This window comes from Pelophylax lessonae, assembly GCF_965119305.1.
Source record: "Pelophylax lessonae genome assembly, chromosome: 8".
NCBI classification, from domain to species: Eukaryota; Metazoa; Chordata; class Amphibia; order Anura; family Ranidae; genus Pelophylax; species Pelophylax lessonae.
In genome coordinates this window covers 126,425,717-126,453,178 of record NC_138775.1, presented here as the reverse complement: position 1 = coordinate 126,453,178, position 27,462 = coordinate 126,425,717, and the positions used below count along the sequence as shown (strand labels likewise).

The window sequence follows — 27,462 nt, the reverse complement described above, 5'->3', positions numbered from 1 at the left end:
TATGGCAGATACAACTAGCCCTTCAAGGGCAACCATAATGCTAATGCGGCCCGCAATGAAATTGAGTTTGACACTCCTGCCCTATAGTCAGCTAACTATCCAGGACTTTGCTTACTGAAATGTGGGATAAATACGGAAGTTCCCGGTTTGAAAGTTAAATGGACCCTTTTTTCTTAATTATTGTACCCCTTTCACATGCTTTCCACCGGGATTCCCTCTCATGTTCTATTTATTCTCCAGAAACAACTACTATTTTTTATTTTGGGCCTAGCATAACCCAGAACATTCTATTCAAACCCAGACACCATGGTGATCTATGGATTCTGCTCTTACACTGCTGTGCAAAATGCCCAAATTTGGCTTATCACATTCTTATTTTCGTCAAGGATTGTTAGGTGTTGTTTGGGTTTCATAATAATTGTGGAGGGATGAGAGGGTGCAATTGTGGTGTAGGATTATTTGGGGTTGTATGGGATGTATGACACTTAAGTGGAGGATGTTTGATGTTATATGGGTTGTCTGTTGTTTGCGGAGGGATGAGTGAGATAGGTGTACAATATGTCATAGGGCCCATGTAGTGCAGTTTCTATGTTTACTGGTAGAAGGGTGATTGTTCTGATTAGCTTACCCCTAGTTTTCCCATGTATATGAATTTGACACCATAATTTGATATTTAGGCATTATGCTTAATAGTGCATTCCTTTCTTTCATTTTTGTAGCTGTGTTTATGTGATTGCTTGTGGTCCCTATTTCCCCTCTGTGTGTTCCAGCGTTCAGCTTATCCTTCCCCTCGTGATCCTTCCTTTTTGGGGGGATTGGTATTCAAATCTTCTGTGGCAACTCCTTAAAGCAGTGATGGCGAACCTTGGCACCCCAGATGTTTTGAAACTACATTTCCCATGATGCTCAACTACACTGCAATGCAGTTGCAACACACCTTGGGTGCCAAGGTTCGCCATTACTACTTTTAATTCTCCTTATGTAATTTGTTAGGTCCAATTTATGAGTATGTTTGTACTGTAAATTATTTTTCAACTTTTCAGATATTCCCACGGTGCCCTTGATGAAGCAGTTAAGGACTGTGAAACGCATCGGCATTTACCGGCGGGATATATAGTATCTCAAAAAAATGAGTAAACCCCTCACATTTTTGTAGGTATTTTATTATATCTTTTCCTGTGACAACACTGAAGAAATAACACTTTGCTACAATGGAAAGTAGTGAGTGTACAGCTTGTATAACAGTGTAAATTTGCTTTCCCCTCAAAATAACTCAACACACAGTGATTAATGTCTAAACCGCTGGCAGCAAAAGTGAGTACACCCCTAATTGAAAACGTCCAAATTGGGCCCAAAGGGTCAATATTTTGTGTGGCCACCATTACTTTCCGGCACTGCCTTCACCCTCTTGGGCGCGGAGTTCACCAGAGCTTCAAAGGGTTGCCACTGGAGTCTTCTTCAACTCCTCCATGACGACATCACAGAGCTGGTGGAGGATAGAGACCTTGCACTCCCCCACCTTCCGTTTGAGGATGCTCAAAAGGGTTTGACTGTAGGCAAGATACACTTGTCTTTGTACTCTTTACCTGGTTGCCGCCACACGCGCTTGACACCGTCTGAACCAAATAAGTTTATCTTGGTCTCATCGGACCACAGGACATGGTTCTTAGGTGGCCGGCGGACATCGGGTCCGCTGGTCACACGCGCGGGGGGGTGCGTGACCGCGCGGGAGCGGGAGCGCGCCTCCGCGGGCGCGCGCTCGCTCCCCAGACCCTCCCAGGCTAGTGACGTTAATTAACGTCACTCTGCCTGGTAGGGGCTGACCGCCGCAGTAAATCTACTTGCGGCGGTCGGCAAGCAGTTAAGTGGGCATTTTGCATCTGTTAATAAAAATAGTTAGCGTCTTGATTATGAGACAGAAGAGGGAACATTTCACAGTTTTGCACTACATCTTTTAAGTCTTTTATTGGACTCCTGCCAGTTTCTTAGCGATTAGGCAGGCATATTGCAAGTGTAAATATAAAATTAGTGTCTACTTGTTTACAATGTAAAATAAAAAAATTGCCCAGATTTTATCGGCCAAAAACTTTTTTCAAAAGTTGCTTCCTGGAAAACTGTGAATTAACCACTTGCCGACCGCTCACTGAGCTGGTACTGCGGCAAAGTGGCTCGTTATCATCTGGCGACGTAGACCTACGTCAGCAGACTTACCCCTCTCTCGGCTCGCTCCCGCTGTATTCAGACACAGGTCGGGCCAGGGGAGGAGAGGCGGTAATCACCGCCGCTCTTCCCTGATCGTCGGGGATCGAGTGAGTAAATCCGCCCACTTGTGTAAACAAAGCGGGCGCATCTCCTCTGTGACAGGCAGGGACAGATTACAGGATTCAGCATAGCTGAACCTGCGATCTGTGTCTGTGTCACACAACCCCCTCCCCCCACAGTAAGCATGAGGCATACATTTAACCCCTTGATCACCAATAAAGTTAACCCCTTCCCTGCCAGTGTCATTATTACAGTAACAGTGCATATTTATAGCACTGATTACTGTAGTAATATCACTGGTACCCCCAAAAGTGTCAAAAATGTCAGTCCGATCTGTCCGCCGCAATGTCGCAGTCCCGCAAAAGAAATCGCAGATCGCCTCCATTACTAGTAAAAAAAAATAAACAATAAAAAATTACAAATCTTTCCCGTAGTTAGTAAACGCGATAACTTTTGCACAAACCAATCAAAATACGCGTATTGTGATTTTTTTTACCAACAATATGTAGCAGAAAACAAATTGGCCTAAAATGTTAAAAAAATTTGGATTTTTAAATTTTTTTTGGGAATGTTATATATCAGAATGTAAAAAATATTGTTTTTGTTTTTTTTTCAAAATTGTCGCTCTTTTTTTCAAAAATTAAAAATCGCACAGGTGATCAAATGCCACTAAAAGAAAGCTCTATTTGTGGGGAAAAAAAGGACATAATTTAATAATTTGAGTACAGCGTCACACGACCGCGCAATTGTCCGTTAAAATAACACAGTGCCGAATCGCAAAATATAGCCTGGTCAGGAATGGGGTAAAATCTTCTGGTCTTAAAGCGGTTAAAAATCCGCTCATTGAGAATTTTTTTGTCAAAGACATGTAGCTTAATACATTTTGGCCTAAATATATGACAAAAATGAAATATATTGGATATTTTTTAACTGTCAAAGTAGAAATTTTTTTTTATTAATATTGCAAAAAATGAAAAGCGCAGAGGTGATCGAATACCACCAAAAGGAAGCTCTGTTTGTGGGAAAAAAGGACATAAATTTCGTTTGGGTACGGTGTTGCCTGACCGCGCAGTTGTCAGTTAAAGTCGCGCAGTGCCAAGTTGCAAAAAAGTGGCCTGGACGTAAAGCAGGAAAATCCTCCGCTGGTAAAGTGGTTAAAGTGATTTTAAAGTCTCCTTTTTAAAAAAAAAAAATAACAAACATGTTATACTTACCTGCTCTGTGAAGTGGTTTTGCACAGAACAGCCCAGATCCTCCTCTTCTCAGGTCCCTTGCTGACATTCCTAGCCCCTCCCTTCTGCTGAGTGCCCCACAGCAAGCAGCTTGCTATGGGGGCACCTAAGCCGAGCCGCTGCTTTGTGTGTCCATGCAGACACGGAACTGCGGCTTGGCCTCACCCGTTTTATCTCCTCATTGGCTCACTGACTTTGATTGACAGCAATGGGAGCCAGTGCCGCCCCACTGCTGTTTCAGCCAATGAGCAGGGAGAGTCCTGGGCAGCCGATACTCTCGTGAAACATCGCTGGATCGAAATGGGCTCAGGTAAGTTTTAGGGGGACTGAGGGGGGGCTGCTGCACACAGAAGGTTTTCTATCTTAACCTCTTCACCCCCGGAAGTTTTATCCCTCTTTATGACCAGGCCATTTTTTGCAATATAGGACTGCATTACTTTAACTGACAACTGCACAGTCATGCAACACTGTACCCAAATAAAAATTGATGCCCTTTTTTTCCCCACAAAGACTTCTTTTGGTGGTATTTCATCACCTCCCGTGGTTTTTTGCGCTAGAAACAAAAAAAGGCGGGCCGTGGCTTTAACGTCGAGGAAGATGGCTGCTTGAGTCCTGTGCTCTGCCACACAGCACTCCTAATCCACTCTCACAGACATCAGCACATCCCCTCAACATGGGCAAATCAGATCGGAACACCTCCACCACCAGGTCACGATCACCCCGAGACCCGGATCAAGTGGCTAGGAGGCACATACCCGGGATGTTCGGACCACATGCATGGGAGGCGCCTGCCCCTTCACAGGCCTAAGGTACACACAGGGCTGCTAGTAAGAGCCCACACAGGAGAGCAGAGCACACAGCGCCAGAATCCAATGCCAGCTGTCCCTCTCATCCTCTATGCCTAGATGATTTGAAGGCTGTAGCCGATGACATTAAAGCCTCTTTCAATGCTGCCATTATGGAGTTGCGCAGAGACATGCAACATTTAACAGATAGGTATGATGCCAACATTGTATATGCACAGAGAGCCCTAAATGCACATTCTTCTCAAATCAAATACATGCAGAGACACATTGAAGATTTAGAGAATAGGGGGATAAGGCATAATATCAGGATCAGGGGGATACCTATGTCCATTGACTCCCCACTTCTATCAAACACAGTCCTAAGCATTTTTAATGACCTATTGATAGACCCCCTGACTCTATAATTGAAATGGAGAGACTTCACCGTGCACTGCGCCCGAAAGGCAGAGAGACCGACCATCGTCCCCCCCCCCCCCCCCCTGATGTTATAGGTTGTATAGTTAACTTTCAGCTGAAAGAAGATATACTTAGCAGAGCAAGACTAAGGGGGAGAATTGTATTTCAAGGAGCTGAAATCAAGTTATTTCAGGACTTTTCCCAAATCACACTACAAAAAGGAAAGTCACTGCGCCCCCTGCTGGACACACTCAGAGAAAGAGAGATTCCTTATAAATGGAAGTTTCCCTTTTGCTTGTCAGCGGGCACCAGGGGTCGCAATACACTACTTTGATTCCCAGAAGACATTGTCACCAAGGGCCGATCCTGGGTGGTTGCACGGGGTGCACCGCACCCAGGCGACGCGAGGTGAGGCGGAGGAGGGGCGCGAAGCTCCAGTGACAGGGCCGGTGTTCTAAGATTTAATACATAGCTGACAGAGAGGCGGCAGCAGGACTGGTTGCTTAGCATTTTGTCCCGCCTCCGCCCCGCCTCCTCTCTGTCCTTTCTCCTCTCAGCTAAGTAATCGGTCCCGCCTCCTCTCTGTCAGCAGTGACATGGCGGGCGCCATTTTTAAATCTGAAGTAAAAAACTGCAGTGGCCCAGCAGTGGCGTGCGCCTCTCATCACGGCCAGGTAAGACCCCTCCACAGCCTCTGACCACCTCCCCCTGTACCATGTCCGCAGCCTGAAAAAGCTCCCCCCTGCACCATGTCCGCAGCCTCAGACAGCTCCCCCCTGTACCATGTCCGCAGCCTGAGACAGCTCCCCCCTGTACCATGTCTGCAGCCTCAGACATCTCCCCCTGTACCATGTCCACAGCCTCAGACATCTCCCCCCTGTACCATGTCCGCAGCCTCAGACATCTCCCCCCTGTACCATGTCCGGAGCCTCAGACATCTCCCCCCTGTACCATGTCCGCAGCCTGAGACAGCTCCCCCCTGCACCATGTCCGCAGCCTCAGACAGCTCCCCCCTGTACCATGTCCGCAGCCTGAAACAGCTCCCCCCTGTACCATGTCCGCAGCCTCAGACATCTCCCACCTGTACCATGTCCGCAGCCTGAGACAGCTCCCCCCTGCACCATGTCCGCAGCCTCAGACAGCTCCCTCCTGTACCATGTCCACAGCCTGAGATAGCTCCCCCTGTACCATGTCCGCAGCCTCAGACATCTCCCCCCTGTACCATGTCCGCAGCCTCAGACATCTCCCCCCTGTACCATGTCCGCAGCCTCAGACATCTCCCCTCTGTACCATGTCCGGAGCCTCAGACATCTCCCCCCTGTACCATGTCCGCAGCCTGAGACATCTCCCCCTGTACCATGTCCGCAGCCTCAGACATCTCCCCCCTGTACCATGTCCGCAGCCTCAGACATCTCCCCCCTGTACCATGTCCGCAGCCTCAGACATCTCCCCCTTGTACCATGTCCGCAGCCTCAGACATCTCCCCCCTGTACCATGTCCGCAGCCTGAGACAGCTCCCCCTGTACCATGTCCGCAGCCTGAGACAGCTCCCCCCTGTACCATGTCCACAGCTTCAGAAATCTCCCCCCTGTACCATGTCCGCAGCCTCAGACATCTCCCCCCTGTAGCATGTCCGCAGCCTCAGACATCTCCCCCCAGTACCATGTCCGGAGCCTCAGACATCTCCCCCCTGTACCATGTCCACAGCCTCAGACATCTCCCCCCTGTACCATGTCTGCAGCCTCAGACATCTCCCCCCTGTACCATGTCCACAGCCTCTAACCATCTCCCCCTGTACCATGTCCGGAGCCTCTGACATCCCCTGTACCATGTCCGCAGCCTCTAACCATCTTCCACTGTACCATGTCCGCAGACTCTAACCATCTCTCCCTGTACCATGTCCGCAGCCTCAGACATTTCCCCCCTGTATCATGTCTGCAGCCTCTAACCATCTCCCTCCTGTACCATGTCCACAGCCTCAGACATCTCCCCCCTGTACCATGTCCACAGCCTCTAACCATCTCCCCCTGTACCATGTCGGAGCCTCTAACCATCTCCCCTTGTACCATGTCCATTTGGTGGGCACTGGTAGGCTGCATTTGGTGGGCACTAGTAGGCTGCATTTGGTGGGCACTGGTAAGCTGCATTTGGTGGGCACTGGTAATCTGCATTTGGTGGGCACTGGTAGGCTGAATTTGGTTGGCACTGGTAAGCTGCATTTGGTGGGCTCTGATAAGCTGCATTTGGTGGGCACTGGTAGGCTGCATTTGGTGGGCTCTGGTAGGCTGCATTTGGTGGGCTCTGGTGAGCTGCATTTGGTGGGCACTGGTAGGCTGCATTTGGTGGGCACTGGTAAGCTACATTTGGTGGGCACTGGTAGGCTGAATTTGGTGGGCACTGGTAATCTGCATTTGGTGGGCACTGATGAGGCTGCATTTGGTGGGCACTGATGAGGCTGCATTTGATGGGCACTGATGAGGCTGCATTTGGTGGGCACTGATGAGGCTGCATCAATGCATTGATCTCTTGTATCATATCCGCAGTCTCTGACCATCTCTTGTATCAAGTCTGCAGTCTCTTACCATCTCCTGTCTGGGGGCTCTGTCTAACAGACTCTCAACAGATGCCCTCTCTGTGTCCATTAGAGAGTCCGCCCTCCAGTTTCCATTAGAGTACTCTGCTTCTCTTACTGTAATTTGTTTATTGTTAAGAGATCATGGGAGGGTCCCGGGGTAAGGAAGACTTCTTAGGGGACCATCTCTGTGTTTGAGCCATTGACATAGAAACATTTGTAAAGGGGAGGAGTTAGTAAGATGACCACGCCCATGTGGGGCACCATAAAAGTTTCTGCACCCAGGCGCCTGTGACCCTAGGATTAGCCCTGCTAGGTGGACACGGATCAACTCCCTATGGAGCTCTGCGACCGAACTCCCTTCCCGCAGACTGCAGGCCCACTGACTGCTGGCAGGGCCTCCAGCTGCATCATCAGCCTGAACATGCCCCTTCCGGCTCCGTGGAGGAACTTTGAATTGTTCCCAGTCACCTCCTGAGTGAGGCCTGTCTCCCACATAACGGTGAGCTTTTTGGGACGGCCCTCACTCTTCTCTGCACTGAGCAGCAGATCGCCACATTGCCCACATTGAACCCACGCCTGCACTTTCAAAGTAATAGTGGCACACTGGGAACATACCACTCCTAGGAACTCCCAACCTCCTCCGGTGCAAAACGGGAGTCCGCCGTCCGGCAGCATCCGTATATTGGTATCCCAAACTAGGGGGGGATCGGGCTGGTGGATCTGTTCTTGGCTCTGGGGTGCTATTACTGCCACCAAGGTTTTCGACCATGGTGGTAGTAATAGCGGGAACACTCTTCGCTCCTCTCATGAACGACATGCCTCCCTCTCCTACACGTGTCTCCCGCATGGCCACACCTGAAGGAGGGGGTTTTAATAGGGTCCCCTGGATCACTCCTGACTGGCCTGATGTTCCCACTGTCTCCACCCTTTCGCCATATTGGGTGTTTTCTCCTCCCACTGGGCAGACCTGCACGTGGCGCCCTTTCCTGCGCGGTACTGTAACTCTTCCCCTGCCATGCTTCTTCACTGCAAACTTGTGGGAAGTAGGTGCAAAGCGGATTATGTCACTTGCTAGACATACATCCGCCCATCTCAATTGCACTAGGGCCACAACTGCGCCTTCCTTTACTGAAACCAGCTGTCCCTCCTTGCTCTGCAAGAGTAGCATCCCGCTATCAGTCGCACGGCCGATACTTCTCTTTCTTGCCACACACGTGCAATCCTCATCTTCCATACAAGCTCTGGGACTAGCCCCGCTGCCCTTCTCAGCATGGCCGACTACGATCCCCACAGTATACGTGCAATGACTATAAAGAGTAGATGTCCCACTGTCGAATGCACAGTCAACATCCTTCCACATAGCATGCACAATCACCAGGCCCCTGGCACCTCTCTTCCCATGCCCCAGCTTCCATCTTCACTGTCCACACTAGGACCTCTGGCATCCTCTTCTCTGTCCTCCCTGGGACCCCTGACGCCATCTTCACTGCCCACCCTGGGACTTCTCACTGTTAAGCAGTTGCAGCATTCATACACACGGACACTTTTACCCCCTGCTCTCCATTGTCTGATAGCAGAGTACATCTCATAGTCCACATGAAAAGTCTTTGTCACATTACAATTTCTCTTAGAGCATTTGTGTTGCCACAAGCATCCTTCCATGTGGGCTTCCAACTTCAACCCACTCTCCCTGCCTCCCACAGTTGCAGTCTCACACCCGGCCTGGTGTTTGAATAACAGTTCTGGACACAAAAATTAACTTTTTGGATGTTTCTTGTTGCAGTTGCCAAGGGCAACTGGCCCAGTAAATAATCTCAAAATCCCGGATGAGCCCCCAAATGTAGCAGGTTTTCCAGGCATTGAGCCTGATGTGGGTCTGCCATTGTTACCGGTTACCTCTTCAGCCCTTGTGAGCTGCGACCCTGGGTGTGAGAACTAAGACATTGATAACTTCAGCATCTTTGTTTTGTTGTTTTATTGTATTTAAGGGGATGGGAGAAGGGAATGAGTGGGATACTCCTTTAGACTCAACTAAGTACAACTTGGGACTTTCTCAGAAAATGTCTGTTAACGCTGTCTTGATGCCAGCCGACGCTAGCCAACGCTCACTGACGCTTAGAACACACTGTAACTTAAGGGAAGTGCTGAATCTTCGACTTTGAGTCCAGAAGATCAAGGACTATAGAATAATGAGCTTCTGACACTGCTGCACTGCAAAGTCACTGACTTCTTCTTCCAGCCTTGCACTGGCTTGAGGTAGATTGTTTTGAATTCCTGGTACCCTCTTTACAGCTAGCAGATATCTGGATCCTAGAACCCTCTCCGGAGTGGTCCCCTTTAACACTTCAGGCAGACCCCCAGGGGCAATCCTCAGTACTCATGACCTGTGTAGGCTTTCCTGGGACTGGGCCCCTCTCACTCTCCGCTGTTTCTCGGCACACCGGATCCCCCTCAGCTCAACTCAGCGCTCTCTGGATTCTCAGGCGGCACCCCAAGACATCTGCTTCCTCAGACAGGAGGAGAGACAGCCGTTCTCTCCCTCCTGGGACTCTGCTTCAGCCAAAGACACCGAGTCACGCACTTCCCTCAAACTTATACCCACTCCCAGAATCCCTTGCGGCATAATCTGCCTTCTGGGGTAGTTACAAGCCTGAATTGTGTCCCCTGATTGGGTTTCCTCCACTGCCCTATGAGAAGCCTCTCACAGGAATCAGTGGGGAGACTCCCCTCTCAGCAGGCACACCTGGAAGCCATGACACCCTGGCAAAAATAAATCATGGCCCTGCTGTTAGGCAGACAAGGCCCACTATACATTTGCCTAGCACCTACCTGTAGGGTGCTACAAACAGATAATTTGATATCTTCCAATCCTAATGTTAAGTCCTTTGTGTCTTTTCAGTGGGCCTTAGTCTTCAAGTCGGAAGTGGCAAAACGCGTCTGGGCGTGGTTACACGGCAACTGTATTCAAGCACCGGACGTTGATCCGGTGCATGCAAACGAAGTAATGGAGAGATCGCAGCACTGCTTCACCAGGCATGTTTGAACTTACATTTGAAGGCTTGTTTACTTTTTAATTGATGTACGTGCAATACTTTTTAATAGATTTAAGGTGGTTTTACACTATTGGAGGCTCTATCTTCACTTTTATTCCTACATGTGTAGATTTAAAGTGGTATCTAGATGGAGTTTTGCATGCATTAGCGGCTCTTCAAATACAAAATATAAGCTATATTTGCCAGACACGAGAGTGAAGTGTAAATGGCAACAGCATCTGGTGAGCTTGTTTCTTAAGGAAGCGGGAGTAGCACACATAACTGTGGTGGAGGGTTGTCGGTGTTTAATACTAGTTTGTTACACCTTTTTCATCATGCTTGACAGGATTTTTTTTTAAAGGTTTTTGGATGAATTTCACATTTTTCATGGACACTTAGTTATTTTTATGGATATTTTAAGTTTATATTTTTTGGGTACTCTCACGTGTTGATGTACTTTCAGTGCGCTACTGCGAAATGTATGTTTTTGCGCCTTCAACCATTGCACTAATTTTCCCTTGTTTACCCAGCACCACTGCATTGACACTCCCTTTTAAACCTGCCACACCTGCACTGACACATCCTTCTACATTGTTCACCACTTCACAGAAGTGACTTTCTGCAACCACCATCACTGCAACGATGCACACTTATGCACCAATGCACCTTCCTCCACTTAACGCCACTACACATATAGTAATCACCTTTCAGCAACTGCCACCACGTCAAATATATGCCCTTCTGCACCTACCTTGACTGTGACCTTTCACTTTTCTGCACCCACCATCACTGTCCTGATGCATATTTTTGCACATGGTGCTGTCACTATGCCACATCTGCACCCACAGTCACTGCCCTGACACTCACCTGAATATTCATCCTGAATGAACACACTCTTGCAAGTGTTTGTTTAAAGATTTTCTATTTTTTTTCTATAATTTCAGAAGACAGACTAAATCAAACCAATATGGTAGATATCATAATCGTTTAACAATGCTAGTATAGAAATACCACAATAACACTTGCAGTAGATCTTTTTTGTGCCTCATTCAGAAGGTTACATGTATTACTTACCAGTAGCAGGATTCTGCATGGCCGTCTCTTTTATATATATAAACGGTATTCCACACTGGTTTTATTGATTGCCCACTATATTTCCAGAACTCATAAAAGAAATAGGTAATCTTTCTTGCTGGAATTAAAATGCGAGTCAGATACTGTTTGTAATCACATGACAGACCAAAGCTTCCGGCTGAAAGTAGTGGGACACCAAATGTAGTCTTTAGCCTAGATAAAAAGAAAAAAACACATACAATTAACAAGAATCAATATATGCAAATATTAGAAGAATGCCAGTGTCATTACCCTTATTCCTAATTTGTGTATGAAAAAAAAATATGTAATAATGTGCTCTAAAAGTGTTGTAAAATTCCACACCTACTGTCACTGTGCTGATGCACACTTAGGTTAGCATAACATGAGTGCCAATAAAAGCACCCCACCCCCCAATAGTTACAGTATATCATAGTAATATTAAAGATAGAAAGCATAAGAGTGCCAATATGGTATTGAGGTCCCTGGGATTCCCTGTGTTTAGTGCACAGATCGATGTTTTTTCAGAGGAGACACCAGCACTTAGGGCCATATGTTAAATTACTATACCTTGAAATTGATGTGGTGGTGCACCAGACAGAATGGACAGTAACTAGTTTCTCGTTACCAGTAGATCAATTGTCAGAGTTACATTCTAGGGCCAATAAGATGTCATTCCTGTGCTTTTGAAATATTATTTTAAATGGTCCAGTGGTTTTATATAAATAGATCAGCAGGCAGGAACATTTTAACAGATATACCTACAAATCTCATTGCTAGAATTGGCCACTACAAACCATAGCATTACAGACATTATACTTGGACTCTTTTCATGTGAATACCGTAATATACTGGACATTGCTACAAAACCCCCTTTTGCACTACAAGGTTAGTAGGATGCGGTTGCTTTTCATTTTAAATTTTTGTGAATTTCTCCTATAACCACTTTTAATGTGTACACTGTGGTAGTGTGTGGAGGGGGAATCATTTGATAAGAATCTCTTGTTTGATTGTATTTTCATATTTAATTTTCAACTTAATTGTGTTGTGAGATTACTACATGTTTGTTATAACCAGTAACCATGATTAATGGAATCAGCATGTCTCCAAAACATTGATTAACACTATATTCATCTAAGTAAGATGATTCCACTTTGGATTGCTTGTATATGATATTTTTGCTATTTTGGGGGAAATGTACATGTATTGTACATAGGGAGGGACTTTTTGATACCACAAAGGTCTCTGACATATACAGTAAATGATAAAAAGTCAAATGTTTATTGGAAAATTAATGAAAATGATCCCCTTTCAAAAGACCGTGTAGGGGGAATTTAGCAAAATATCAAAAACATGTCACAACAACAGTTCAATAAATTGTTCATGAAACAAAATATGGTGATCCCGATTGCATAGATCCAGAGCCCTGATGCAATTCAACTCATTGAGTCTTCCTCAGGGGATGGCAATGGTAGGCATGTCAGAAAACTGAATACGTATAGACAGTGAGCTCACATAAAAAGCAAGGGGATAATTGTGTTGAATTTTTAATAAACATTTGACTTTTTATCATATATATGTCATATCTTTGTGGTATCAAAAAGTCCCTCCCTCATCCCCCATTTCCCCTTGTAGATTTTATTTATAGTATCATTTTTCTTTTTTTTGGGGAGGGGGGTGGGTTCTGCCATGACATATACTACAATTACTACATTAGTATTTTAAGGGGAACCCCACGGCAAAATTTAGAAAAAAACAGTGGCTCCGCCCACTCCTCGTGACATCACCAATCAGTGCATGCTGGGTTGGTGACATCACAAGGGGGCAGGGCCACTAGGTAATGTCACCAGGTGGCCCCGCCCTATATAAGAACTGTCAAATGGCAAGCCAGCCATTTGGAGGTTTGCCTTCATGGTGGCCGGAGCGTTTTTTTTTCTTTTTTGGGTCTACGGTGGTGGCGGGCATCGTGATTGACAATGGATCTACATCAGGGACACTGTTTTTTTATTTTAAATAAAGGATTTGTCAAAAACCTGTGTAGTGTTTTTATTTATTTTGACACTTTTTGGTGAATGGGTAGGGGTACTATGTACCCCATACTCATTCATGTTGGTAAAGGGGGCTTCCAGATTCTGATAAGCCCCCTGCCCACAGACCCCCACAACCACAGCCCAGGGTTGTGGGGAAGAGACCATCAACATCGGGACAAGGTGCTTTTGGGTAGGGGGGCCCCAAAGCACCCCCCAATGTTGAGGGCATGTGGCCTGGTAAGGTTCACATGGGGGGATGCTCACTCGTCTCCCCTCTTTTCCTGACCTGCCAGGCTGCATGCTTGGCTAAGGGTCTAGTATGGATTCAGGGGGACCCCACCTTAAAACCCATACCAGACCCGAAGGGAAACCCCACGCTGTTTTTTTTTTTTATTTTAAATAGCCAGATGCCGGCATCGCGAGTCAATTTAAAAGTGATTTGACAGGTTTTTTTTCTTTAGAAATCCCATTTTTGCCACAGCATGTTCTATACATGCCACAGATGCACCACTTTACTAGCAGAGTAAGGGGACACCCCGGGCACTATATTTAAAGGAATTTTTCATTTTTATTGTTTCACTTTAAGGATCATTAAAATCACTGCTGCTTTAAAAATCTTTTAAAAAAAAATTGCATTGATAAATGTCCCCTAGGGCAGTACCCAGACTTCCATACCCCTTTTACGGCCAATTACTTGCATATAAGTCTTCAAAATGGGAGCTTTTGAGTTCTCCTATTAGGCTACCATAGACTTCAATGGAGTTCACGGTTCGGGGCAGAACCCCTGTTTGGGAGTTGTGCTGCAAATCAAACAGGAGGGGTGTTCGGCCCATCTCTAATTGACAGCTGCAAAACCCATTAAACTTTTCTTTAAAAAAGGTTGACAAGGGACAATGACAAGGGACTGTTTTTAGCAATATAAAGATAGGCTCAAATAATAAAATTAAAAGTGCACAATTAATGTATATAGTAATAGGTTAAAATAAGGGAATAGTGAAAAAAAGTATAAGAAATGAAAAATAAAGAATGAAATAATAAAAATATCAAAATTAATTGTGACTTCTGCCAGCCAGCTCAGGGTACAATCACATTAAAAAAGGAATCATACATTGTAATATAAATCTGCCCTCCAAAAATACAATTCCAGTCTCGACACTGCCAAGCAGACCTACTTTATCACTCTCATTAACAGCTTACCATCCCGTGCCCGGCAACTCTTCTCTACCTTCAGTTTTCTATTTCGTCCTCCACTGCCTCCACCCACTAACTCACTCACTGCCCAGGAGATCGCCAATCACTTCAAACGGAAAATTAATACAATTCGTGAGGAGATCTCTGCTGTTCAAATAACTTCCACGCTTTACACTTCATGCCCACAGGCACAATCACTTCTCTCCTCATTCAACCCCACCACTACAGACAAGGTAACTACTTGCTAATGTCCAGCTAACCACCTGCCCTCTGGAGCAAATGCTATGTTCACCCTCAGGCTCTATTCTACACTCTCTAACCCCCATCTCTCCCTCTCTTCTAGCATCTACCCCAACTCTCTAAAACATGCATTAGTCAGACACATACTTAAAAAGCCCTCACTGGACCCAACCGATCTTAACAACCTACGCCCTATCTCCTTGCTCCAGTTTTTATCCAAACTCCCTAAACGTCTGGTCTACAACCGACTGAGTGACCACCTTGCCGAGAAAAGCCTTCTTGATCCCCTTCAGTCTGGATTTCGGCCTCAAAACTCCACAGAAACTGTTCTCCTAAAACTAACAAATGATCTACTAATGGCCAAAACAATGGACACTATTCTGTACTCCTACTCCGGGACCTTTCTGCTGCCTTTGATACGGTTGACCACCTCCTCCTCCTCAAAAAACTCCACGCCTTTGGTCTTCGTGACTGTACTCTTCACTGGTTCTCTTCCTACTTATCCAACCGCACCTTTAGTGTTACTTATAATTCTACTTCCTCCTCTCCTCTTCCTTTCTCTGTTGGGGTCCCCCAAGGTTCTGTTCTTGGACCTCTCCTATTTTCAATCTACACCTCCTCTCTGGGTCAGCTGATTACCATCTCTACACTGACGATACCCAAATCTATTTATCCACCCCTCAGCTCACTCCCTCAATCTCCTCACATATCACTAATTTACTAGCAGATATATCAGTCTGGATGTCACACCACTTCCTCAAACTCAATCTATCCAAAACTGAACTTATAATTTTTCCTCCACCACGTGCCCTTTCCCCTGATTTCTCTGTCAAGATCGATGGCACAACTATCAGCCCATCCCCACATGCCAAGGTCCTAGGTGTAGTGCTGGACTCTGAACTCTTCTTCAATTCCCACATCCAATCACTATCCGCAACATCTCCAAAATACACCCCTTTCTAGCCAATGACACAACAAAGCTCCTAGTTCACTCCCTGGTCATCTCGCGCCTCGACTATTGCAACTCCCTCCTCATTGGCTTACCTCTACATAGACTATCCCTCCCTTCAATCCATCATGAATGCTGCTGCCAGATTCATCCACCTTCCCAATTGCTCAGTGTCTGCTACTCCTCTCTGTCAATCCCTCCACTGGCTTCCGCTCACCCCAGTGGCGTAGCGTGGGGGGTGCAGGGGGGGGGGCGACCGCACCGGGCGCAACATCTGGGGGGGGCGCATCCGCAGTGTCACTCTGTCTGTCTGCTTCTGACATACATAGTTCACACACTGTCAAAAAGGGGAGTGATTGGCGCTGCCAGGAAGTTAGGTTAATGGGAAATCTGGGTTAGGCTCCTATAGTTCAAGACCAAGTTCAACACATGCAAATGCACATAGAATGTATGTGGGAATAAGAACTATATAAGTAATAGGATATAAAAACACAATGGGTGTGTAATATGTGTGTAAAATTAACACTATGTGCTGATACCAAATCAATAAATAAATGTGTTCAATACCTAACCGGCTTATTGAGACTCAACATAAATATGCAAATATATGTAAATGTAGGTATAAAAATATAAAAGCATATAAAGATAGTATTAATAAATTATGGTGATATAGAGAGTTAGTGTGCAAAGGTGCTAAAAAATATAGTGCACTAATCAAACTAAATAAGGTGCATTCCGAATAGTCATAACCATCTATTCAATAAAGTGCAACTGCATACTCATAAGCAATGAAAATAAATAAGTGGGTGAACTATGTGCATCCCACACTGGTGACAATATAAACACTAGTAAATAAATAAGTGCAGCCGTGCAAATAACTATATAAATTATGAAAGTGAGAACCATATAAATTCAAAGGCTCAAAAAGCAGGTTCTGTGTATTTTAAAATTGTCCAAAAATAGTGCAATCAGAGTTGGTACAGAAATCATAAAGTTCTATAGTCCATATAAGGATGGAGTAAGGTGCTCTTTTTTTTTTTTTTTTTTTTTTTTTTTACGAGTGGTAATAGGAAGGATAGGACGGAACCAGATTGCCGGTGTATGGGAGCGATCCCTGTTATCGACCCGCCATTTACCCCTGTAGGGGTACGGACATCCGGTAAGCACAGGACCCCAGGAGAGGGGGAGCACCCTATCTTCCAATCACTCACTGCACTCCCGGCTTCATAGAAAAAAAGAGCACCTTACTCCATCCTTATATGGACTATAGAACTTTATGATTTCTGTACCAACTCTGATTGCACTATTTTTGGACAATTTTAAAATACACAGAACCTGCTTTTTGAGCCTTTGAATTTATATGGTTCTCACTTTCATAATTTATATAGTTATTTGCACGGCTGCACTTATTTATTTACTAGTGTTTATATTGTCACCAGTGTGGGATGCACATAGTTCACCCACTTATTTATTTTCATTGCTTATGAGTATGCAGTTGCACTTTATTGAATAGATGGTTATGACTATTCGGAATGCACCTTATTTAGTTTGATTAGTGCACTATATTTTTTAGCACCTTTGCACACTAACTCTCTATATCACCATAATTTATTAATACTATCTTTATATGCTTTTATATTTTTATACCTACATTTACATATATTTGCATATTTATGTTGAGTCTCAATAAGCCGGTTAGGTATTGAACACATTTATTTATTTATTGATTTGGTATCAGCACATAGTGTTAATTTTACACACATATTACACACCCATTGTGTTTTTATATCCTATTACTTATATAGTTCTTATTCCCACATACATTCTATGTGCATTTGCATGTGTTGAACTTGGTCTTGAACTATAGGAGCCTAACCCAGATTTCCCATTAACCTAACTTCCTGGCAGCGCCAATCATCCCCCTTTTTGACATTTACACCTGACGCTCCCCCATTGGGGGTGCATCTTTTGGAGTGGGCAGCAGCCATTAGTGTTTTATTTATAGAAATTTTACGCACTATTTTATAGATAGTTTATCCTAAGCGCGGATCTTTCTTCTTTTCTTTATAGTTCACACACTGTCTGCGGCTGCCTCCATCTTTAGGCTGGGAGATGTCCAGCGCGGCCGCCCTATGGCTGAAACTGGTGGGCTGGACTGTGCCTCACTTGTCCATTGGTGTAGGGTGGGGTGGCATTGGAAGCCAAGCCCCGCCTATGCCGCCTCTCCTCACTGCTCAGTCAGTTTAGCAGCGAGTGAGTCAGCAGCCTGGCGCTGTCACAGAGTGGGTTTTTTTTTAATCACCTGATTAGAGCCAGAGGCTCCAATAGGCTTCAAAAAAGGGTGGACCCGGGGCACAGAGCAGTGCGCGCCGAGCCCACCCATTGTGTGACAATAGCGAATGAAAATTCGCTATTGTCACACGGATCCTCCTCCTAGCCAATCAGGAAGCGGGTCTGAGACCCGCTTCCTGATTGGCCGAAAGGCGAACGCATGCCATTGGCTGAGGAGGAGGCGTGAGGACTCGAGAAGACACGGGGAACTGAGGAGAAGCGCCGCTGCAGGTAAGTCTCTCTGCATTGAAGGGGGCATGCTGGTCTGTCTGCATTGAAAGGGGGCAGGATGATCTCTCTGCATTGAAGGGGGGCATAGCATGCTGGTCACTCTGCATTGAAATGGGGCACGATGATCTCTCTGCATTAAAGGGGGGGCACACTGGTCAGTCTGCATTGAAAGGGGGCACGCTGGTCATTCTGCATTGAAAGGGGGCATGCTGGTCTCTCCGCATTGAATGGGGGCACGCTGGTCTCTCTGCATTGAAAGGGGACACGCTGGTCACTCTGCATTGAAAGGGGGCACGCTGGTCTCTCTGCATTGAAAGGGGGCATGCTGGTCTCTCTGCATTGAAAGGGGGCACGCTGGTCATTCTGCATTGAAAGGGGGCACGCTGGTCTCTCTGCATTGAAAGGGGGCACGCTGGTCATTCTGCATTGAAAGGGGGCACGCAATTAAACCAAATTTGTCTACAATAATAATGGAGGACCAGGTGGGTTTTGTAGTGGGCGGAGAGACTAAGGATAATGTTATCAAGACGCTTAACTTGATACATTATACCCAACAGCGAAATGTCGAGGGCCTTCTTGTATCAACAGATGCAGAGAAGGCCTTTGACAGAGTAGCATGGGACTTTTTGTTGGCAACCTGCAAATATGTGAATTTTCCCCCTAAAATGTTGAGTTGGATAGCCTCACTTTATCAATGCCCAACGGCAAGACTTAAAATAAACCATCTTTTTTCGGAACCAATCACTATAAAAAATGGGACCCGACAGGGATGCCCGTTGTCACCATTATTATTTATTTTGACGATAGAACCCTTCTTGAGACATATAAGGGCAGATGAATCAATACAAGGGATGAAAGTTAAGGAGAATACGTATAAAGTAGCGGCATACGCAGACGATTTGTTATTTTATGTAACACAGCCATTGATCACAATGCCAAATCTGATGAAAGCTTTTGAAAAATATAGCTATATATCAAATTTTCGTATAAATTATTTGAAATCCGAAGTACTCAATTTAAACATACCAGAGAATAAACTGTTACAAATAAGACAAAAAAGCCCCCTCAGATGGGTTACGGGAGCCCTAAAATATTTGGGTGTTTGGATAACTCCGAGTTTGGAAACTTTGTATTCTAAAAACTTTTTGCCATTACTTAAACAGATCGAATTAGATTTGAAACAGTGGCATACCAGGTTTTTTTCATGGTTTGGGAGAGCAGCCATTATTAAAATGGTAATTCTCCCAAGATTGCTTTATCTGTTCCATACCTTGCCAATTAAGATTCCTAATAGCTATTTTACGAAACTCGGAAGGATCCAAACCCAATTCATTTGGTCACATAGACAGCCTCGAATACGGCACAATTTGATTGCGAGAAGGAAAGAAAGGGGAGGAATGGGAGTACCGGATTTCCGATTATATTATAAGGCTACTCAGCTTACACGAATCATCAATTGGCACTCTCATGAATCAAAGAAGGCGTGGGTAAAGTTGGAAGCGGACATTATAGAGTGCCCGCTACGATATTTACCTTGGATAGCCTGGCAAAAATGTCCGGCCAGAGCGAAGGCTCATCCGTTAATAAGACAAACAATAGCGACGTTTCATGGAGTGATTAAACTTCATGATATTTCAAGTGTACCAGGGCCCCTCACAGCATTGACAAACAACCCAGAGTTTGCACCAGGTTACTCAGATGTTTGGCTTAACGCATCAGAAAATAGTGAATTTAAAATTGCAGCGCACTTCTTTAGGGACAGGACCAACTTAAACATACATTAAATGCTCCGACTATACCTTTTTGGTCATATCTACAGTTACACCATTTCCTAAGTGAACCTACAAGGAAGAAGGCCTGTGGGGGACAGATTTCGGCATTTGAGCAGATATGTCTGGATCAAAAGCCTTTTAAAAAAGCGACGTCATATACCTACACGCTGTTACTCTCTAGTGTAAAAATTAAACCAGATAAATTTAAGGAAAATTGGGAGAAAGCGTTACAAGTATCAATCTCAGATAAAAAATGGGCGTCAGCGTGTTCTATGACACACAAATGTTCAAGGAACACTAGATCTCAAGAAAATGCGTATAAGCTTCTTACCCAATGGTATATGACACCGGAAAAAATTAACAAGTGCTTCCCAAATACATCTGAAATGTGCTGGAGATGCGGCCAATCAGTAGGAACATTATATCACATCTGGTGGCAGTGTACAAAAATAGCTGAATATTGGACTCAGATCAGGGAGCTGATTGAGAAAATAGTGGGCACAGCAATTCCATTAACTCCTGAATGTTGCCTGTTACATATTACAAAGGCTGCAGAACAAAGGTATAAAAAATCAATAGTCTGCTACCTTTTGAATGCGGCAAAATTAATGATACCGAGATATTGGAAATCTACCTCAGTTCCATCAATTAGAGAATGGGTGGTTACAGTGAGAGATATTTATAACATGGAAGAGACCATGGCCATTGCCTCGGACAAAATAAACAAATTTCAATTAAGATGGAGGCCATGGTATATCTTCCAATGTTCAGAGGGATTTTCCCAACTTATAGGCGCAGGACCCGACTGGGTGCCTCACGTATGATAAGATACATAAACATTGAAATTTCTGCCTCCTCCCCCCTTTTTTTTTTTTTCTCCCTTTTTTCTTTATTTTTAATTATTATAAGAAAATTAAGATTGTAAAGATTTAAAACTTTAAATATGTGACACAATGGAATATTGAAATTTGGTCAACATTGCAAATGTAGAAGTGCTTGTCGGTACCTTTTGATTTGAACAGAATTATTGTGGAAATAGTACTCTATGGGATATAGGATATCAATGGTTGAATAGCAATAACATTGGTGGTTTTGGGGAGGGGGGGCGGGGGGGAGGGGAGGGGGGAGGGGAGGGGTTGGGTTTTTTTTTTTTGGGTGTGATGGTGGCAATGGAGTGTGGTTATTGATATGCACAATTTTGTATTTATGGAGAGGTGTGATTTATGAGCACAAAGAGAATTTTGAGAAACACAATAATAAAGGGAGAGAGGTCAGAGGTGTGGAGAGGGGGGCTTCTACCCCTCCCTTCTTTTTCTCCCTTTTCCCCCCTTTTTTTTATTTATTTATTTTTTTTCTTTTTTTCCCCCTTTCTCACGAGATATGCGAATACACGAGAAATATAAATATGGATTTTTAATCCTCTGACACAGATGGTGGAATGTGAGTCACATTTAATATTACACTAAGAATATAAGGTGTTAGGGGAGGGATAAGGGGGGGATGTGATTCTTTACACACACCCCCCCCCCTTCCCCTCCCTTTTTTTTTTTTTTTTTTTCTCTTCTTCGTTCCTCTTTTCCCGTCTTCTTTCTCTTTTTGTCTTTCCCTCCCCCCCATCTACCCTCCTCTCGCCACATTTTCTCTGTACCCTCGGATAATGAGGGGTTTTAAGGGAATAAACAAGAATATAAGGTTGGGGGATACTCACTTTGTAGCTGACCATAGAGTACTGTAGATTATACCATATATAAGGGATTTTGGATAAGTTGTTTGATTCTGCTTTGTGTCCACTTTAAAATAGAGACACCAGACAAAACACAAATTACTCTTACAAAAATGAATTTATATTGTTAAGAACTATACGTTGACGGTTTCGAGATTAAATGTTTTAGATAATGTGTGTCTTTCACAAACACTGTACACGTATGTTTGTAATCTTTAAATTTTTGAATGCTAATAAAACCAAGATTGAAACAAAAAAAGAAAGGGGGCACGCTGATCCCTCTGCATTGAAAGGGGGCACGCTGGTCTCTCTGCACTGAAAGGGGGCACGCTGGTCATTCTGCATTGAAAGGGGGCATGTTGGTCTCTCTGCATTGAAAGGGGGCACGCTGGTCATTCTGCACTGAAAGGGGGCATGGCACGCTGGTCATTCTGCATTGAAAGGGGGCATGCTGGTCACTCTGCATTGAAAGGGGGCACGCTGGTCATTCTACATTGAAAGCGGGCATGCTGGTCTCTCTGCACTGAAAAGGGGCATGCTGGTTATTCTGCATTGAAAGGGGGCATGCTGGTCTCTCTGCATTGAAAGGGGGCATGCTGGTCATTCTGGATTGAAAGGGGGCATGCTGGTCACTCTGCATTGAAAGGGGGCACGCTGGTCACTCTGCATTGAAAGGGGGCACGCTTGTCTCTCTGCATTTAAAGGGGGCACGCTGGTCTCTCTGCATTGAAAGCAGGCATGCTGGTCATTCTGCATTGAAAGGGGGCACGCTGGTCATTCAAACTTGTATTTAGATGCATTTTACTTTAATTACATCAGTATTTTCTGAACAAACAATACATGTGCTTAGGGGGTAAGGGTTTCTTTAACTAATCTAGTGGTAGAGACTCGAGTGCTAAAATCCCACGGGTTAGGGGGCGCAAATTACTTTCCTTGCCCCGGGTGCTGACAACCCACGCTACACCACTGGCTCACCCAATGAATTAAATTCAAAATACTAACAACATCTTACAAAGCCAACCACAATTTAGCCCCCAGCTACATCACTAACCTAGTCTCAAAATACCAACCTAATTGCTCTCTTCATCCCTCTCAAAACCTCCTACCCTCTCGTCACCTCCTCCCATGCTCGCCTCCAGGACTTTTCCAGAGCCTCTCCAATCCTATGGAACTCCTTACCCCAATCTGTCCGATTATCTCCTACTCTATTAGCTTTTAGACGATCCCTGAAAACCCTCCTCTTCAGAGAAGCTTATCCTACCCACACCTAAGGCTCCATGTACACGGGATGCTGGAAATGGCCATTTAGGAGCAGTTGGGCGTTTTTTTCAGAAGCCCCTGAACCCATCTACATTTTATCTTATCTGTCCATGTACACCAGGTCTTTTACAGTCATTTGCAGGCAGTTGCGTTCAGGGGCTGTTTTTAGAACGCAATTATTTGCGTTCGAACGTGTGTTTCCCGGCGTTTCAAATGCACAAACGCGTCCGAACGCGTCTGAACGCGTCCGAACGCGATGACCCGCGTTTAGCGTTCGCGTTTTTCCATTTTAAAGGGGAATCATTTTTACCTCTAGGAAAGCTTCTAAACGCAAACGCCCGCAAACGCCCGCAAACGCCGCTAAACGCCCGCTAAACGCGGGTACAAACGCGACCGAACGGATGTTTCAAACGTCCTAAAAATTCCAGTATTCAAAGGGACTTTTAACAACGTCCCGTGTACATGGAGCCTAACAACTGTACTTCCATTTTCTCCATCAGCTCATCCCCCACAGTTATTGCCTTCTGTTTCACTTTATCCTCCCTTATAGATTGTAAGCGCTAACGAGCAGGGCCCTCTAATTTCTCCTGTTTTGAATTGTATTGTAACTGTATTGTTTTCCCTCATATTGTAAAGAGCTGCGCATGCTGTTGGCACTATATAAATCCTGAATAATAATAATAATTGTAACAAACACAGGTCAAAAAAATGATGATACACTCTAGTAAAAAAAAACTGACTGTTAAAAATACCCTGTATAGACAAATGTATAGGACCTAAACATATAATTTACAATTTTAGTATCTGTATTGTATTCTATTTTTTCTTCCTTTTCTTTGGTATGTAAGTTATAACACTGTGACACTAATTATATTCATACATACAGATGGATTACCTAAAGGGCCACAGTGAAAAAAAGGACTTCTTAAGATGGTGTGAAGTTCAAGTTCTTAATTTAGCCCTCTGGGTGCAAGGGCATTGAGCGTAAAAATACAGAAGGTTTTGCGCAAAGTTTCTGGAACCTCTCAGCAAAAGGGATACCACCTGGAATTTGCTCTATGACCCAGACCCGAAGTCCATCGGTAGACCGACCATGGTGGAGACTGAAGTGTCTAGGGACACTATGGTCCACATTGCCATTCTCGATCAATCTCCGGTGGTCCCCAAATCTGGCTCTCACGGTATGTATAACACAGCCCACGTAAAGAAGCCCACAAAGACATAAAGCCCACAGAGTCCATAAATCACAAATTTAGTGCTGCAAGTGAAAATTTTAGATATGGAATATTCTTTCCATAGAGGTCTCTGAATGTATTTTGGCGATGTTGTACATAAGGACACATCTTACATTTATTCTTTTTGCACTGAAAAATCACTTCCAGTTTACAGAATGTTGCCATGGAATGGCATACGGGCTTACATAGTTACATATTAGGTAAGGTTGAATAAAGACAATAGTCCATCCAGTTTAACCTATGTAGGTGACCATGTGTCAGTGTCGATAATCATTTCCCATATCCCTGTATGTTATGTTCTTTAACCCCTTGGAGCCTAAGCCTTTTTCTGACATATGTTGCTTACAAGTTAAAAATCAGTATTTTTTTGCTAGTAAATTACTTAGAACTCCCAAACATTATATATATATATATATATTTTAGCAGAGACCATAGAGAATAAAATGGTGATAGTTGCAATATTTAATGTCACATGGTATTTGGTCTTTCAAATGCAATTTTTTTGAGAAGAAATACACTTTAATGAATGAATTAAAAAAAAAAAAAAAACTGAGTTAGCCTAATTTTTTTGTATAATGTGAAAGATGATGCTACGCCGAGTAAATAGACTCCTAACCTTTCCATGCTTTAAAATTGTGCACACTCTTGGAATGGCGACAAACTTCAGTACTTAAAAATCTACATAGGTGAGTTACCTGTTTAGAGTTACAGAGGGGTGTCTTGTGCTAGAATTATTGCTCTCTCTCTAACGATCGTGGCGACACATCACATGTGTGGTTTGAACACTGATTACATATGCGGGTTTGACTTGGATTACTGGAACCATGTCCTGTGATCTGTGCACTTCTGCTGGTGGCCACTAGAGGCAGAGGAGAGCACCACGTGGAGAGGCAGAGGAGAGCACCACGTGGAGAGGAGGGGAGCTGTGATTGCCCTGCTGTGAGGGGAGCAGACATCGGGGGAACAGCTGAAGGAGACTCGGACAGAAGCTAGTGACTGAAGGGGGACTGCCAACGCAACGTGACAGACACCAGGCGGCGGGGTGGACAGATTACTGGGTGCGGCTGGAGAAGACCCAGCTGTCATGGTACACGTGGGTACCAATGACATAGGCAGGGGAAGATGGAGAGTCCCAAACAATTTCAATGACTTAGGAGCTAAGTTGAGGACTAGGACCTCCAAGGTAGTATTTTCAGAAATACTACCTGTACCTCGAGCCATACCAGAGAGGCAGCGGGAGATTAGGGAAGTTAACAAGTGGCTGAGGAGCTGGTGTATTAAGGAGGGTTTCGGGTTCCTGGAGAACTGGGCCGACTTCTCAGTCGGCCACTGGCTCTTTGGTAGGGACGGATTGCACCTAAATGGGGAGGGTGCAGCCGTACTGGGTGAGAAGATGGCCGAAAAGTTAGAGGGGCTTTTAAACTACGTGATGGGGGGGAGGGTACAGATGTAGAATTAGCCAGCGGAAAGCAAGATTCAGAGGGTAGAAATGGGGGCATTAGCGGTAGGGTGTTAGGAGCTTCTAAACCCAGGGTGGGTATGGGGAAAAATCAAGAGAGCAGCCTAAAAACATCAAATGAGGATATATGCAACCGGTCAAAATTACGAGGCTTGTATACCAATGCCAGAAGCCTGGCTAACAAGATGGGAGAGCTGGAGCTGTTGATGTTTTAGGAGGACTTAGATTTTGTGGGGATAACAGAGACTTGGTTTGACAGCTCTCATGACTGGATGGCAACCATTCAGGGATATTACCTTTATCGCAGAGATAGAGAAGGTAAAAAAGGGGGAGGGGTATGTCTGTATATTAAGAACAGTGTACAGGTAAATATGAGGGATGATATTAAAATGGAGCTATGGAAAAGGCAGAATCCCTATGGGTAGAACTTCAAAGGGAACACTGAGGGGAAGGTAATATTGGGCGTATGCTATAGGCCCCCCCAACCAGAGGGAGGAGGGGGAGGCAGACCTCCTTTTACAGATAGGATTGGCAGCAAGGATGGGAAATGTCATTATAATGGGGGACTTTAATAATGCAGATATAGACTGGGCAGAAGGAACCGCGCATTCAGCCAAGGCTCGGCAGTTCCTAAATGTTTTGCAGGACAATTTCATGGGTCAGATGGTGAATGCACCGACAAGAAACAATGCGGTACTTGACCTACTGATTACCAATAATACAGACCTGCTCAGGGATATAGAAATACGGGGCAACTTAGGAAACAGTGACCATAGGTCAATTAGTCTCAGTATTAATTATAGTAATAGGAAACACAAGGGCAATATAAGGACACTGAATTTCAAAAGAGCTAATTTCCCAAAACTGCGCTCTCTGCTAGAAAATATCATATGGGATAGAACCCTGGGAACAAAGAACATGGAGGAAAAATGGGAGTGCTTCAAAAGCATACTTAACCACTTAAGCCCTGAAAGATTTTACCCCCTTCCTGACCAGGGCCTATTTTGCGTTTCGGCACTGTGTGATTTTAATGGACAATTGCGCGGTCGTGCGACGCTGTACCTAAATGAATTTGGTGTCCTTTTCTTCCCACAAACAGAGCTTTCTTTTGGTGGTAAAAAAAAGAGCGTCAATTTTGCAAAAATAACAATATTTTTCACATTTTTTTATATGAAATTCCCCCAAAAAAATGTAAAAATCTAAATTTTTTTAACATTTTAGGGCAATTTTTTTTTTTAACATATGTTTGGTAAAAAAAATTGCAAAAAGCGTATTTTGATTGGTTTGCGCAAAAGTTATTGCGTTTACTAACAAAGGGAAAGATTTTTGTCCTTTTTGTTGTTTTTTTTTTTTAACGCGTAATGGCGGCGATCTGCGATTTTTTTTTTTTGCGGGACTGTGACATTGGGGAGGACAGATCGGACCCTTGACTGACATTTTTGACACTTTTGGGGTTACCAGTGACATTACTACAGTAATCAGTGCTATACATATGCACTGTACTGTAAAAATGACACTGGCAGTGAAGGAGTTAACTGTATTGGAGAGGGAGGGGTCCTAGGGGCGTGATTCTAACTGTGAATGGCTGTTTCTGTGTGTGTAAGAACAGTGATCAACGGTCCTACATAGTAGAACCGTTTGATCAC

At 44.6% G+C, this 27,462-nt stretch overlaps 1 protein-coding gene across 1 annotated transcript in view; it reads right to left on the bottom strand.

Moving 5' to 3' along the window:
- The window catches only part of GUCY2C (guanylate cyclase 2C), a gene marked incomplete at both ends in the record, with an annotated part of 728,187 nt that overhangs the window by 623,574 nt on the left and 77,151 nt on the right, over positions 1-27,462 (bottom strand). Inside the window, one exon of the mRNA XM_082266300.1 lies at positions 11,378-11,590. Within this exon, the coding sequence (XP_082122426.1) occupies positions 11,378-11,590 (213 nt within the window). The remainder of the gene's footprint in view (positions 1-11,377; positions 11,591-27,462) is intronic.